This window comes from Phyllostomus discolor, chromosome 2 (assembly GCF_004126475.2).
Source record: "Phyllostomus discolor isolate MPI-MPIP mPhyDis1 chromosome 2, mPhyDis1.pri.v3, whole genome shotgun sequence".
Lineage (NCBI taxonomy): Eukaryota > Metazoa > Chordata > Mammalia > Chiroptera > Phyllostomidae > Phyllostomus > Phyllostomus discolor.
Window position 1 is genome coordinate 206,410,456 of NC_040904.2, and position 14,896 is coordinate 206,425,351.

At 53.3% G+C, this 14,896-nt stretch overlaps 1 protein-coding gene across 2 annotated transcripts in view; it reads right to left on the reverse strand.

Moving 5' to 3' along the window:
• Nucleotides 1-392: 392 nt before the first annotated feature.
• Nucleotides 393-14,896, reverse strand: part of LARGE1 (LARGE xylosyl- and glucuronyltransferase 1) — a 461,643-nt gene continuing 447,139 nt past the window's right edge. Inside the window, exons 12-14 of one of the 2 annotated variants that reach the window (XM_036019534.1) lie at nt 6,700-6,846; nt 4,469-4,664; nt 393-1,993 (exon numbers count right to left, since the gene is read on the reverse strand). In XM_036019534.1, coding sequence (XP_035875427.1) covers nt 1,796-1,993; nt 4,469-4,664; nt 6,700-6,846 — 541 coding nt within the window. In that variant the 3' untranslated portion in view covers nt 393-1,795. The remainder of the gene's footprint in view (nt 1,994-4,468; nt 4,665-6,699; nt 6,847-14,896) is intronic. The other variant, XM_028532714.2, reaches the window with a different exon arrangement.

Consider the following 14,896-nt stretch of genomic DNA (forward strand, 5'->3'; position numbering starts at 1 on the left):
TATACATGCTGCATATATGCTATATGTGTGATATATGTATAAATATACACATAGACAGTTGTTTTCCTAAGTTTTTTTTAAAAAAAACAAATCTGAGTGACATATCCCTTTGAGCATTTAACACGTCAAGGGTCTCATAAACCCGGCTGCCGTGGGTTCCATATGACCACCGGGACAGCAGGGTGGGGGTTCGCGTTACTATTGACGCCCGCGATCTGCCTTGCTACCCCATCATACAGCTGGTATATAAACCGTCTGTGATGAGACCAAAACTAAGTGCGAAATGTGAAAATGCTTTGAGGGTTAGGGGATAAAGTGACATGTAACCTGAGGCAAGGAGAAAGAGGGCTCAGGTGCCAATGATGAGGAAAATGAAATGGGAGCAGAAAGCGTCAAGTTGCTGTTTATCGCCTTTGCCCTCTGCCCTGAAGCGGGCCCCGGCGGCGTCTTACAGGAGCGCGAGGGGAGCGGGGAAGGATCAGTCCATACCTCCGTTTATTGAATGCAGCGTTCGCCGGTCACATCGCAACTCAATACAAACCGCCCAGCAGCGTAGGGCGCTGACTCTCATCTCATCAATGTAAACACAACATTAATATTGAAGATTCAAGAAAATGGGTACAAAGTCCAGTGTCTCCTTGATCGATCGATCTACGTAACAGTGAAGGTGCTCGTCTACCCTCTGGACAGGCCCAAAGGGAGCCTGAGGTCGTGACCTCGTCCCAGCCACGGCGAAGTGAGCGGGGACATAGAGAAACCCGACACATCCTTGCCGAAGGTCTCCAAACGGACGCATGAATCTTCAGAACCGGGCTCACATGAAGTATGAAAGTTCTTATAAAGGCCTGAGAGGTTCGTACCTTTCCTATGCACTGAAACGATTCCTTCAAAGCCCTTTCCCCAGGAACCGGTCATCGCCGACAGAAAACGTGACTGGTTGTGAAACAGTCAGCTTTCATCTTTCCGTCTCAGCCCCTGCACTCTGGGGAGCTGGGGATTCGAGGTCACGAGGGCCTCAGTGGTCATCCTGTAGAAGGCTGCCCATGTTCAACTATTGGCTGAAGACGCTTCCTCCTTGCTGGGCCACTGCTGATGGAGGGGTATTGGTTGAGGCGGCTGATTTTCCTTCAGAGCCTTACAAGGTCAGATTTGTCTATTTTGGTATTCCCATACCAAAAACAAACCAACAAAATCCCCCCAAACAAAAACAAATCGAAACAAAACAACAGGGACCTTGAGGATAAAGAACCAACCCACCCCACCACCAGGTACCACCAGGTCCAATGTCCCCATTGGGCTGTTTCAGATGGTTGGTTCTGATCATGGGTTTGCCCTCCCCTTGGGTACTCAGCTAGATGGCAGGGCAGAAAAGAAAGTTTCCTCTGAGTGAAGACACATTTTTGCCTTTATTTCCTGGAATGGCAGACTCCTAGCACCCCAACTTCCTTTTCTTAGAAAGCAATGAGACATTTGAAAGACCTGCCTGGTTTTGTGGCTTTGTGGCAGGACAACCCTATTGCTCCCCCTCACCCCTCCGTGTCCCAATCTTGAAGAGACTATGTGGATGAGCTCTTTTTCCACATTCTGGGAATGCTGCTGGGCCATGGGGCAGAGAGGGGCTGGACGGATCCTTGTCCCAGGTCTCTGTGGTGTGGGCAGCCTCGTTGGGCCAAAGAGACAAATAAAAACAAACCAAAAAAAGCATCGCTTGACTTTGAGTTTGAAGGCTGGGCCCCAAACAGCCAGTGGCTTCTCCCCCTGCAGAATGTCTGTCCCTGGCGGTCGCTCCTTGGTGCTAGCTGTTGTTCTCGGCCGTGAGATACTTGAGGGCGGCAAAACCGTAGCGGCGGGACATGTCCTGCTGAAACTCCTCCTTCAGGGTTTTGAGACAGATGCGGTATTGCTTGTTGGACCGGAACTTGGTGATGTCGAAGCTGGGGGCGTGAGGCATGTGGATCATGTAGGCATTGGGAAGCACGGTGAACTCGTATTCCTGGAAGGAGACAAGAGCGGCCTGAGCACTGGCAAGGACCCTCGGTACCGTACGGTGAGTCCGAGTGGGTGATTGCACGGCAAAGTGAGTGAGTGAAGTGGGCAAAGTCATCAACCAGGAGGGCAGCACCAAGGACAGCACCGCCATGTTTTTTTTCCCATGATGCTGGACAAAGTACTTGGCTTCTCTGAGCCTTAGTTTTCTCAACTATAAAGTGAAAGTAATAATACGGACCTTGAAAGATGACTAATAATGTGTGCCTAGCTCTGGGCAGGGTTCACGGCCCGTAAAATGTTCTTGAGAAATGTAATCACATACCCACGTATTTGCTCTAGAGCACAGGTGGCAAACACAAGGCCTGTGGGCCAAATCCGACCCTCCACCTTGTTTGTACCTGGTGGCAGCGCTGAGCTCCTTGCCCCTAGTTAAGGAGAGTTACATTTATACAGTCCTCAAATTACATTTGGCCTTTGAAGGCAATCATGAGGCTGATGCGGCCCCCGGTGGAAATGAGGTTGACACCCCTGCTCTAGAATGATGCAAGCCATGAGAGATGCTCTCGCTCAACTAAATGACATCTATTTATGTGGTTTCTCATAGGGCCCAATGAGATCGGACAGCTTCAACAGGTTCGTACAAAAGAGGGGCCAGAAAAGGAACTGAAAGAAAAAAAAAAGGTTCCACTGGACCGAAGCTCTTGTCTACACGTCTTATTACCATTCACACCATCACATGGCATCCTGTGTGTGACAGAATACCGATAGAAACTCAGACCAAGAACGAAATTTTATCTCCAAAAAGCAAAACAGGTGACCCAAATCTCGGGCATGAAACTCAAAGGAGAACCTGGCACACCTTGACTCGGAATCTATGTCTGCTGACTTTGGACACAGTGTCTAATAAACTTGGTCATCTGGTTGCCTAGCCCAGAGCAGAATACACTCAGAGAGGGACCTTCAGGATGGAGGAATACTAATGGTGAGGACGAGTGAGAAAAACCACACAAAAAAAAAATGCCAGAACTCCCAGAGCTCAGCTGCCTGCGGCACTGCACACGGGGACAGAGAAATCTACCAGCCCCCTAATCCTTACGGGTGTGGACAGATTACCTGTCAGGTGTGTATGTGCTATTTCCTGAAATCGCTGGAAAGTGTAAAAGTATATTTGGCATGCGCTATTGGCAAAGAGAGGAAAACAAGTGAAGAATTTTCGAGAGTTCTGTCAAAACTGCCTACAACAAACAAAGCCCAGATCTCGGTGCTGGAAAATTAACTTGATTTGAACCGGTTCACCTTACCACCTGCTGGATGCACGGATGTTACATTTTTTTTCCTTTCAAGCAGAAGCTGAGGCAGACTAAACATTTCTGACTGAACGGCACCGGCCCTCTTCCCAGGATAATTGAAAATATGGATACGAAAGGTCATGCTTTCTGTTGTTAAATACGGACACAATTCTGTAACCTTCCATCAGTATCTGTGGTTCTTGGACCCAGACATTAATGACAATCACCTGGGCCTGCTCTCAAACACACTGGAACTGTTGGAAAGTTCTCCAGGTGATTTTGAGGGCAGCCAGCACTGAGCATCCGTCATTTCCCCCTGAATCTGGGGTGTCCTTGTTGAGGAATATTTCCACTGTGCTCCATGAGGAGGTGCCTTGGAGAACAGTACAGAGGGGAAAAAGGGTGGGCGCGAGGGGCCCAGGCATCCTCCCTGCCTTAACCAGATTAGTTTGCTTTGTTTAACGAGGGTTAAACCAACCGCAGCACGTGCGGCCCACTGCATGGTTTTGTAAATAAAGCTTTATTGAACACAACCACACCCACTGGTGTAGATATTATTACTGAACTACAGGAGCGGAGTTGAGACCCTAAGCCCCAAAAAGCCCCCCAAATTGACTATCTAACCCTTCCCAGGAAAAGTCTGCAGACCCTGGTTTGGTTGAACCTATTGGACTTCTGCAGGAGATGGCCTTTGAAGTAGGGGCTCAGTGAGTGTTCGCTGAATGAATGAAAGGGTTTCACGAGTAAACACAGCCTAGATACGTCACTCTCAGTTGTGCACTGGAATAATTAGCTGAACCTGAGCTGCATGCTTTGTGGCATTTACATGGAGCTCCCAGAATGCTTTGCGTCAATGACACGACTCAGAGGCTGTGATGAATGGTCATCATTTGCTAGTCTGAGTCAGTGGGTTGAGTGGGCATGAGGGGGTGAAATGGCTGTCACGGGACCCCCACATCGGCCTGGGCCTTGGCCGGAAGGAACCCCACTGTCACCCGAGGATAAAAGAGGGACAGTTTGGGCATCCACAGTCTTGAGGATCGGCACTGCCGCACTCGCCCTCCAGGGCCCTGAACACCTCCCATTCCCTCCTTGGTCTCTGCTTTCTTATCTCCAAGGCTCCTTTCAGCTCTGAGATTGAAGCTGCCCCCTCCCCATCCCCCTGGCTCACAGCATTCCACTCCTCTCACCTGCGCATCCAGCTCCATGATATGAGCCACCTTGTTCCAGCCGAAGCCCACGAACCTCCGGTCGTACTCCGGGCAGTCCCGTCTCACAACCACGTACGGCTCGAAATCGGCCTCCCACTCGACCTGGTAAGGCGTGGTGGCGGTCCGCCACTTGGCGAAGTTGGTGGGCGCGTGGCCTTTAGTCCAGACGTGGTACCTGGGGCACGGGGAGAAAAGCCATTGAATGGAAGGAAGAGAGGTGAGCTTTCTACATGCTGCCGATTTAGAGGAAGAAGAGAAATGTGCTGACACAGTCCTCACTGTGGGTTGAACCGTGTCTTCCCCAAAAGATGCGTTCAATACCTAACCCCCGTTCATACGAAACAAACTGCAGGTTAGCCTCTGCTAATGTTGCTCCCACCAGAGACCACTGGGAGACAGAGTTTTTTTTTTTTTAAGATTTTATTTATTCATTTTTAGAGAGGGAGAAAGAGAGAAAGAAAGAGAAACATCAATGTGCAGCTGCTGAGGGCCGTGGCCTGCAACCCAGGCACGTGCCCTGAATGTGAATCAAACCTGCGACACTTTGGTTCGCAGCCCGAGCTCAATCCACTGAGCTACGCCAGCCAGGGCTGGAAGGCCGAGTTCTGAGTGACCCTCAACCGCACTACCTCTCCCAGAAGTTCTCCCCCTGGAGGCAGAACCTGGGAGCACGTCACTCCTGTGACTATGTTACATTATATGGCAAAAGGCATTTTTTTAAAGATATTATTTATTTATTTTTAGAGAGGGAAGGGAAGGAGATAGATAGAAACATCAATGTGCAGTTGCTGGGGGTCATGGCCTGTAACCCAGGCATGTGCCCTGACTGGGAATCAAACCTGCGACACTTTGGTTCACAGCCTGCACTCAATCCACTGAGCTATGCCAGCCAGGGCTGCAAAAGGCATTTTTGTAGATGCAGTTAAGGTGATTCATCAGTGAACCTTGAATTAACTGGAAGGGAGGTTACTGGGGTGAGTCTGGCCTAATCATGTGACCTTTCAGATGTGGGTCTTGGAGAAAGCAAAGAGCCATGTGTGAGCCGCCTTCGGGGGCCACGCGGCAAAGAGCCAGCCGGGAAACGGTGGTGACCTCAGTCCTATGATCTCAAGAAAGGGAGTTCTGTCAGCAGCCGGGGAGCCTGGAGGAGGAGCGCGTGCAGCCTGGCCCACACCCTGACTTCAGCCAGGTGGGACCCTGGGCACAGCATGCAGCTATTCTGCGTCCGGGCCTCTGACCCCTAGAGACTGTGCCATAGCACATTCCTCTCATGTTAAGCTTTAAAATCTGTGGTAATTTGTTATATGGCAACAGAAAATGAATGAAAACAACCACATAGCAACAACGTTAGTAAGTTATTTATTAAGCACTTACTATACACTGGTTACATGGTACATGCTATTATCTATAGCTTTAAATTCTTATAACTTACCCCACGCTGAGTTACAAATATATTAAGTGGTGGAGCTGGGATTCAAATATAGGCAGCCTGGCCCAAGGGCCAAGACCCTTAACCACTGTGATCGGTTACCTCCCTTATATGTCACCGTCACTCACTCTCTCTGCCCTATACATAGAGCAAGTGGTCAATGACTGCCCACTGACTTGAATAAATGAATGAATGAGTAATCCCAGAACTCTGAGAGTTACCCAAGACAGGAGGCAGTTAGTGGGGCAGGGACTTGCCTCTGGAGGTTACGAAGAGATGGCAGGAGGCTGGGAGTCTCATGAAGCAGCAATCAGGGCCCAAGAAAAAGGAATTGGGGGAAAAGGACATTCTGGAAAGAAATGCTTCTTAAAATGACAGCAAGACAAAAGGATGGGAGCCAACAACTCAGCTGTGGGGAGAAAGGACCCCACAGTCCTGTTCCGTCCCCACCTCAGGGAGGACTCTCCAAAGCAACGGAGGGTGCCCTGAGCGTCCGGGGCAGCTAGTGGGGTTCTCCCGGCAGGGGGGGGGAACGCAGCTGCTTCCTCCTTTTGCCCACGCACAGGAGGCTGCACTGCCCCCGAGGAACTGTCCTGTGTGCTGAACGGATACTGGCCAGGAGGTGAACGAACTTTCAGTAAGCTGTGTCGGTGGGTGAGACGGCCAGGCTGGGCGAAGGCAGGGACCCGAGCCTCCACCTCCACCAACAGCTTTGGTGTCTGGGTTTCCCTGAAGTGAGGCCGTCGGGCACCCCCAGGGGACAGCCGTGAGGGCCACTCACCTGAATGTGAAGAGGGTCCCCATGTCCAGCATGGACAGTAACTCTGCCTTGGACTTGGGGAAAGAGAGCCGGTAGCGCAGCGTCTCGAACGCAGGGACGATCATCGCTTTCTTGGTGTTGGCGAGGTCGAGCTGGATGACCGACTTCCTGAAAAGACAAGGCAGGCAGAGGTAGGGTCCCTGGGATGCGGGGCACCGGCCTTCCCTGCGTGAGGGCAGGGCGGGAGGGGGTGGGCTTGGGGAGGGGGAGGAGGAGGAGACAGAGCCCAAGTCAGCCTCTCAGTTTAAAGATGGAGCAGCTGAGACCCAGGGAGGCCGGGCGGCCCAAACCACTCCGGAGTCCAGGCCAGAGGGCAGGGCCTGGGGGACACTCTCATCTCCCAGTGCATGGCCCTGCCAGAGCCAAGGACAGCAGGCAGGTCTCCAAGGCTTCATGGGGGTGCAGCCCCCTGGGCTGGCCACGCAGGAGCAGCGGCGCAGATGGCTGATGAGAGAATGATCAACCCGGGCACGTTCGGGTCCCATTGCTGTGACTCCCCAACCCCTTGAATCCCCCAGACCCTGAGCCTTCAAACTAGCCAGACCCGCCCGGCGCAGCCAGTCACCCAGGACTGCAGAGCACGGTGCCCCACGCACTGCTGCGAACTGTCCGTTCCCTCATCCCTCCCAACTAAGCCTGGCCTGCTCTGCTGCTTTGAGACCCCTCCCCTCCCCTCCCCTTCCGGATCCGTCTGCCAGTTCCTGCTCGGTGACCATCACTTGGAAAGGGAGAAAGGTCTCGAGAGAGGGCCACACAGCACGAGGTGTGTAACACCCACGGACTGAATCTGAATCCTGGCTTTGTCGCTTTATGAGGCCTGCAATGCTGTGCAAGCCATTCAGCTTTTCACTACCTCAGGTCCCTTCTCCCTGAAGAGGGGCAGTAGTGCCTCCCTGCTGGAGCTCTGGGGAGCCTGAATGAGGTCACACACAGGTTCGGCTCACCTGGTGCAGGATAGATTGCGGTCACTACCAGCACAGTGCTGTCGCCATTCCTTGGCTTGATCTCTCTTGATCTCTTTCAGCCGTGACCCTGGTACTTCTGTCTACCCTTGGTTCTCAAGGCCAGCACGGGCTGTCTGCTTGTAATCTCTGATACCGAGAAAGCAGATTCTCTTCCAGTAACAGGAGGCGGCACTGTAAGGCACTTTGCAAAATACTGGAGGCAGCAGCCCTCTGTAGCAATGACCGTCTTATTAAAGTCATTTGACTACACAGAACTTCGAGCCTGTGCATACACAGGGGCTGGGGCAGACCTGCAAAGACCAGTCACGCTGCCGGGAAGTAACTGTGTCAGCCTGGGCCCAGGCGGGACAAGGACAGAGCAGTGGTCCACGAGGGGAGTCTGGACCAGGTCAGACTACACCAGGTCTCAGAAACCTCCATTGGTTAAGGGGTCTCACTAGTTCCCAGTAGAGGGCGGGTGGACTGAGAGATGGGCTAGAAGTTGGTGTTGGAATTCTCTGAATATCATCTGTGGTTCGCTCTGTATAATTTTGTTTAAACTTTATTGCAAATGATATGTGGCCCTCGCAGTCACTATTTCAGGGAGAGTCATAAAAGGATGACAGCAAGACAGAATGCGGGTGAGCGATACTCAGCCGGGTGGGGACCAGAGGTCTGAGTGAGCCTGCCCTGGCCGGCATTCCTCTCCCCTTTGTCTCTCAGAAAACAGCTTGACCGTGTTCAAACACACAGGAGTTCCTCACCCAGGGCCAGGTGTTCTTTCCACATTAGTATTTCATTTGGCCTAGGCAGAGCAGAAGCCCCCCACCTTTCCTCCGGGAAAGGCAGGCACCTCACCTATTAATTCTGGGCGTGGGGGATGGGGCACGCATCTAAAGAACATCCTTGGACCGAGACGGCAGAGCCCCTAGATGGGGAAGGAGAGGTGTCCCGGCACTGATGGGTGATTCAGATTCCCTCATCATTCACGGAGCACCTACTACATGCCAGGCACTGTGCTGGGCACTTGGAGACACAGAGTGAACCAAATAGCCAAGGTCTTTTCCCATCCGGTACTTTCTTATCGCAGGATGCTAAAGCTCACAGCTGCATATGCAGGTAATCACTTTAAGACAGGAATGCTCTAAAAATAGGGTGGGAGGCTAGGAGGGATGAACTAGAAAGGAAATGGGCAAGAGCGCACACACACACACACAATAGGCGTAGGGCTCTGTAAATGTGGAGCTCTACCTACACAAGCCTCCAAATCCTACTATACCCATGGTTCTCAGAGTGGCCACTTCCTGGAGTGCCTGCTCAGGGGTAACTCCCCCTCTGTGGCCCCTGTACCCAGGGGCAGCCCCCACAGCCATGCGGCCCCGACGTGATGCCCTGGCCAGGGCCGAGCATCCAGGGGCAGACTGTTGGATGGATGGGTTTCCTGGTGGTTGAAATGACCAAACCCTAGCACTGGTCCTGTGCACGCACACATGCCTATATACACGCACGCGTGTGCAAATACGCACACATGCAAGCACAGCCACACAGGCACACCTGCATCCCTCCCTCCGTCTCTTTTTAAACCCATCCTCTGCCCTCGAGGCAGGTGTCCATCACCAGGGGAACGGTCAGGTGCCTGGCACGAGGAGGTTATGGGGGAGGAAGGGCCTGGGGGAAGGAGGAAACAAGGCTACATACACCGCATGGCTGTCAGACTCCACCTCATCAGTGGTGAAGGCGACGGCTCTGGGGCGGGCTGCCCAGGTTCGCACCCTAATTATTAACTTCTTTGTTCTAGACTCTGTTATCTGTAAAGATGGGGTGGTGATGGCAGCATTACTCCCAGAGGGAGTTTGTGAGGGTCAAATGATGTAAAGAACAGTGAGAAAGCAAAGCTGAGTTTAAATAGGAAGATGGTTTGGGAATGCCTCCAGTCTGAGGGAGTCTACAGATGGGGGTGGTCTGGGGTGGGGGGCGAGCTCAGAGGGTTGCAGGGCCAGGCCAGTGACGGGAAGGACTGGTGTGGGCTCTGGGGGACGGGGCGGGCAGCACGGTCAATGGCAGTGGCTACCAGGCCTCAGTGTTGGGGCGACAGAGAGAGCAGAGGGGCGGGGGAACGGGATGACCGGGGAGCCACGCCCAGCACCTTCATGCATTTTGCTGCCAGCTGCACGGCTGCCACACAGGCTCATGGTATCAGGGTGATCAGACATTATGACGTTTCCAGAGGAGCCAACGAAAATGATTTTCAACACATTTGAGGGCCGGATGTCTCTCGGGGGTGTCCGTTGGAAGGGGGGCTGAAGAGGGAGAAAAAGAGCACCGCCTTTTAAATCAGATGGTGTCGGTCCCACCTTCGCTCCACCACTTCGCTAAGTGTGGCATCACGCAGTTTCCCGGACTCTCGTCTGTGTCCCGATCTTCACAGATGGGTCACTGAGCGAGCTAAGGGAGTATGTTCATCAGTGAATGAGTATGTGTGAGGCCAGATGTAGGTCTTGGGTAGAGAGCTAAATGCACAGATCTGGCCTCTGTCTTTGCAGACCTCGAGGTGAGGGAGTGAGGAGGGAGGCAGACGGAGTGCGCAGCTCCCTGGTGAGGCATACGGGGAACTTCCCACCTCGGAGGCGGGTTCCGACTAAGCAGGAGTTGGCCGGTCAGGAGGGGGGGTTCTAGCTGTTTGCAAACCTCTGGAAGGAAGAAAGCCTGTGGAGTTTGGGGGAACCGAATTTCTTAGAGCATGCCTGCACGTTGCAGGGGGTCAATAAATGGTGATAAAAGTGCCCACAGGTGTTCAGTATTCTCTGCACTAAGCACCTGATACACATTGCTTCTTCCGTCACCACAACCTGCAGGACAGGTCCTAGTACTCCCAGTTTACTGACATTAAAACGCTGACAGGGCACTAAAACTCTGGGAGGCTAAGTCACTTGTCTCGTAACACAGGTAGTTATTTATCATCATCACTGTCATCACTGTATCGTTAAAGCTGCACCAGCTTAGAAATAACCCGGAATGATCAAAAGTGATAGGAGCAATGTGGGCCAAGTCTGTTAAGTAGTGACTTTACCATTGGAGCAAAGGGCGTCTCGGAGTTCACGGGTTAAGTCACGGGGGAGTGGTTAGGAACGGGCTGGAGGGAGATGGCGGGAGCCTGTAGTCTTCATGCTCAGGCTCCTTAAATGGCAGTCTCCCCGTACGGCAGACCTGACCTTGTAGCAGCTAAGTGGGGCCAAGGCCAGAACACAGGCAGTGTTTGGGGACATGGAGAGATGCGCACTGGCCTTTTGGCTTACTGAGCCTCCTATACTAGCAATCTCCTTCCTGTAACACCCATGAGCTTCCAAACCACTACAGTCTGCCACTGACTCCTTGGATCTGGCCAAGGTCAGCAATGTCTCCCTTGCTGACAAATCAAACGTACTTCCTCCATTCTCATCTTTCCGCACTGGATGCTAAAGGCTACTTCCTCTGCCCTTCGCTTGGGAATACCGTCCTAGGATTCTGGAGAGCACCCTCCCGCCCTCTCTGGTCTTGATCAGGGTACCAGCTTCGTGCATCAGCCCTCTGGATGGATGCTGGTCACTGTTCGAGTACCTCTTGTCGCCTCCACTCCTTGGACAGGGGTGGGTGGGGTCCTTGAGCTCTACCCACATGGGCTTCCATACCCTGGCCACAGAACTGGCTGAGCCTATTTCTCTGCATGGAGCCATGAACGGCGAGGCTGATGCCGACAAATGACAACCTGCCGGCAACCACGGGCCGAAGGCACTGGGGCTGCGGTCAGAACGCCAGGAGAGAGCGAGACTGCTTGCCTCTCAGAGCCTGGGATTGGCACGGCCCAGGCCGCAGCGTCAAATGTTAGTAGTGCCTGCTGTTCAGTCAAACCCAGATGGTGAGGAATCCAAGCTCTTCTCGTATTGGCTCCCAAGGACTTATATGAAAGCTGTATTACAAAGGGGCGGGAGGAGGGAAGGAGACTCGTGCTCGAGTGCCCGTCTGGTTCAGAGACTCTAGAACAGCGTCACTTTCTCTTAAGGCTTTGAGCGCAGCCAGTAGGGGGCTTCCCTCCCCTCCCCTCCATTGCCCCCCTCTGCTGGCCTGCATGTGTGCTCCTCGATGACGGGCCTGTATCTTCTTTGCAACTGGTTCGCCCTGAGCTATTTCTGTCACTGAGGCTGGCAGGGGGTGGTGGTGGCGGTGGTGATAACACCCAGGCTGCCTGCTCAGGTGCTCATCAGCTCTGCCAGGCTTGACGCCAGTGAGGGACAAGCCTTGTCCATGGCTGTTTCCGACCCTGGTCCAGTGCCAGGCACACAGCGGGCACTCAGTACTACATACACAGGGAACAGAGGAATCTGCTGCTGTCATACGTGGGGACAGAGGGTGGTAGGGTGAAGAGGGACCTTTGGAAACGGCACAGCTGGGAGGAAACTCTAGTTCTGCTCCTTAAACACACAGGCCCTTCAGGCACGTGCATGGTCTGCCGCCTCCCCTTCCCACCTGCACCCTGGGCAGAAAAGCAGTTACCGCTGACCAGGTGGCCACACCCCATCAGTGAATGAGCGGATGAAAGAACTGTGGCACATTTACACAATGGCATTCCACGCAGCAGAAAGAAAGAAGGAGCTCCTATCCTTCACGACAGCGTGGATGGAGCTGGAGAGCATTATGCTAAGTGAAGTAAGCCAGACGGTGAGAGACAAATACCGTATGATCTCACCTATAAGCGGAACCTAATCAACAAAACAAGCAAGCAAACAAAATAGAACCAGAGACATTGAAATTAAGAACTGACAGCGACCAGAGAGGACGTGGGAGGGGCTAATGGGGGGAGGAGGGTCGTTGAGGAACATGTATAAAGGACACACAGACGAAGCCAGAGGGGCCTGGGAGGTGGGGATAGTTGGGGATAGTTGGGGTGGGAGGGGGTGGTGAGGGAAAATGGAGACAACTGTACTTGAACCACAATAAAAAAGAAAAAGAGAGATAACACAGGTCTGACCCCTAGGACCGTGCCTGGTATGTGGCAGGCACATGTGAGTGCGGCCTCTTCCCCCCGCCGCCGGGTCCTTCTCAGCTTGCCTGTGCATTTGTGCGCCGCTGTGAGGCTCACAGGGAGAGGTGGGTGCAGCTGGGTGGGCCCCGCTGGAAGAGAAAGCTGAGGCGTGGCGCTGAGCTTCGCCCATACTTTCTTCAGATTTCAGTTTATTCCTGGAGCTAGTGTGTGGGCGTGCTGCGAACCGAGCCAGTGATGGAGCTGACAGATGGGGAGCGGCGGCGGGGCTAATGGGGCCACAGCTATAATCAATCAGCGATATAATCAATCAAGGAAGGGTACGTGTGCGCATGTGTGCGTGTGCACGTGAGAGAAACTTAGGGAGGCTATGAGAAGCCCCTGTCTCCAGCTGTCCCCCACGTCCCTTTAAGCTGCCTAGCTTCCACAGGACTAGGTGTGAAGAGGAGAAATCGTCTGAGCAACGCCTCTCAGGTCCCAGCCACCTACCTCAGGGCAGAGAGGAAGGGAGCGGCAGAGCGAAGCTGTGCTTGTTACTGGCTCTGATTCTGTGCAGCCGCAGCCCATTCCTCCTCTGCTCACTCCCTGAACCAGAGGCCAGGTGACAGGGTTTGCTCAGAGTCTGCTCCAGTTGCCAAGGAAATGAGCTCCTGGCAGACAGGCTTCCCCGAGGTGTGTGGGGACAATAGCCAGGATTTGCAAATGAGGGAGATAAGGCTGCCCGCGGAGAGTGTCCACGGCAAACACACACACAATGGACGAGGTCAGAGCTGCGCAGGGTCCTCTGGGGAGCCCAGAAAGGCTCCCCAACCCACGGCATTAACACGTCCGAAGGGAGAGGCTGTCCGTCAGGGAGGGGGAGGGAAGACGGAGGAGCTAACAGTGAACTTCGAGAGTAAATCAAAAGAAAATAAAAGAGCTATAGTTCACGGCTCCCAGCTCTGTGCTGGGGACTCTGTATTCATTACCTTAAGTAATTCTCAACAGCACCCCCGTGTAGTTACCCTGTCGCCCCGATGTTTACTGTTAGCAGCAGCGGCCGAGCATCCTCTGGGCCGGCACTGTGTCACCTGCTGGCTGCGGGTCACTGGCAGCCGCGGCTCCGGAGTCGGGAAGGCGGCTCTGGGCAGCCTGCCCAGACTCGGGGCCTACCTGGACACTCACCAGCTTGTACTCTTGAGCAAGCGACATCTCTGCGCCATAGTGCTCTTCTCTGCGAGCTGGGGATGGTGTTCGCGCCGGGACCGTGGGGTTTTGTGAGGATTAAACAGATTAGCTCGTGGAGAGGTTAAGACGGTTCCCTAACGCACAGAATGAGCTTGATAGGTACCATCTGTGACGATGATCATGGCCATGGCGAGGAGGACGGAGATGGGCCCATCAGGCAATTGGATCAGTGAGCAGGTTAAACGCCTTTGGATAAGCCCAGGATAAGCCGGTTGCCCACTCGGTAGTGCTGTGCCTGTGGGCATGTGACTTAAGCAAAACCTCCTCATTCGTACAATGAATTGTGAGGTTAAACGGCCAAAAAGAGGCAAAAGTGCTTGTAATAGTGCCTGCACATAGTAAGTGCTCATTAAACATTAAACGTTATATATATGGTAGGATTAAACCGGTGAATTAACCTAAGGGAATGCCATCTGGTAACATCTCTCGGTGGGCAGCCAGCTGGCTTTGCCTGGTGCCACCTCTACTGGCCTTGTTCAAATTCCTGTGCTCACTCAGCAAGTATTTATAGAGCGTCGTTAGAGCTGCTCAAATGGGGTGGGGGAGGGCGGCTGGATGCCATCCTGGAGAGAACACAGTGACACGGAAATCTGCCATTCTGCCCCTGTCCCCCAGACAGTTAAGGCACCGTCTGTAAAGCAAAGCGGAGACCTTTCAACCTCTGGGTGTTGAACAAAGATGAGGATCCCCCACGGCTGCTGAAAGAGGTGAGAAACCTGCCTTGTCTGCCCCGCTCTGCCATTCTGGAATGTTCCTCAAACACGTGATACTTCATGCCTTTGTACCTGTTAGTCCTTCAAGCCGGGACTCGGCTAACACCTCTCTCCGAGGCCCTCCCTGCCCACGGCACTAGGTCACCTGCGTGTGGGTCTGAGCTCCTGGACCTCTGACCTCTGTGTCTGTACTGGTGACAAGACCAGCAGCACCAGCACCTCCAGCGGGAGCACCCCTGGAATGTAAACCCCGAGAA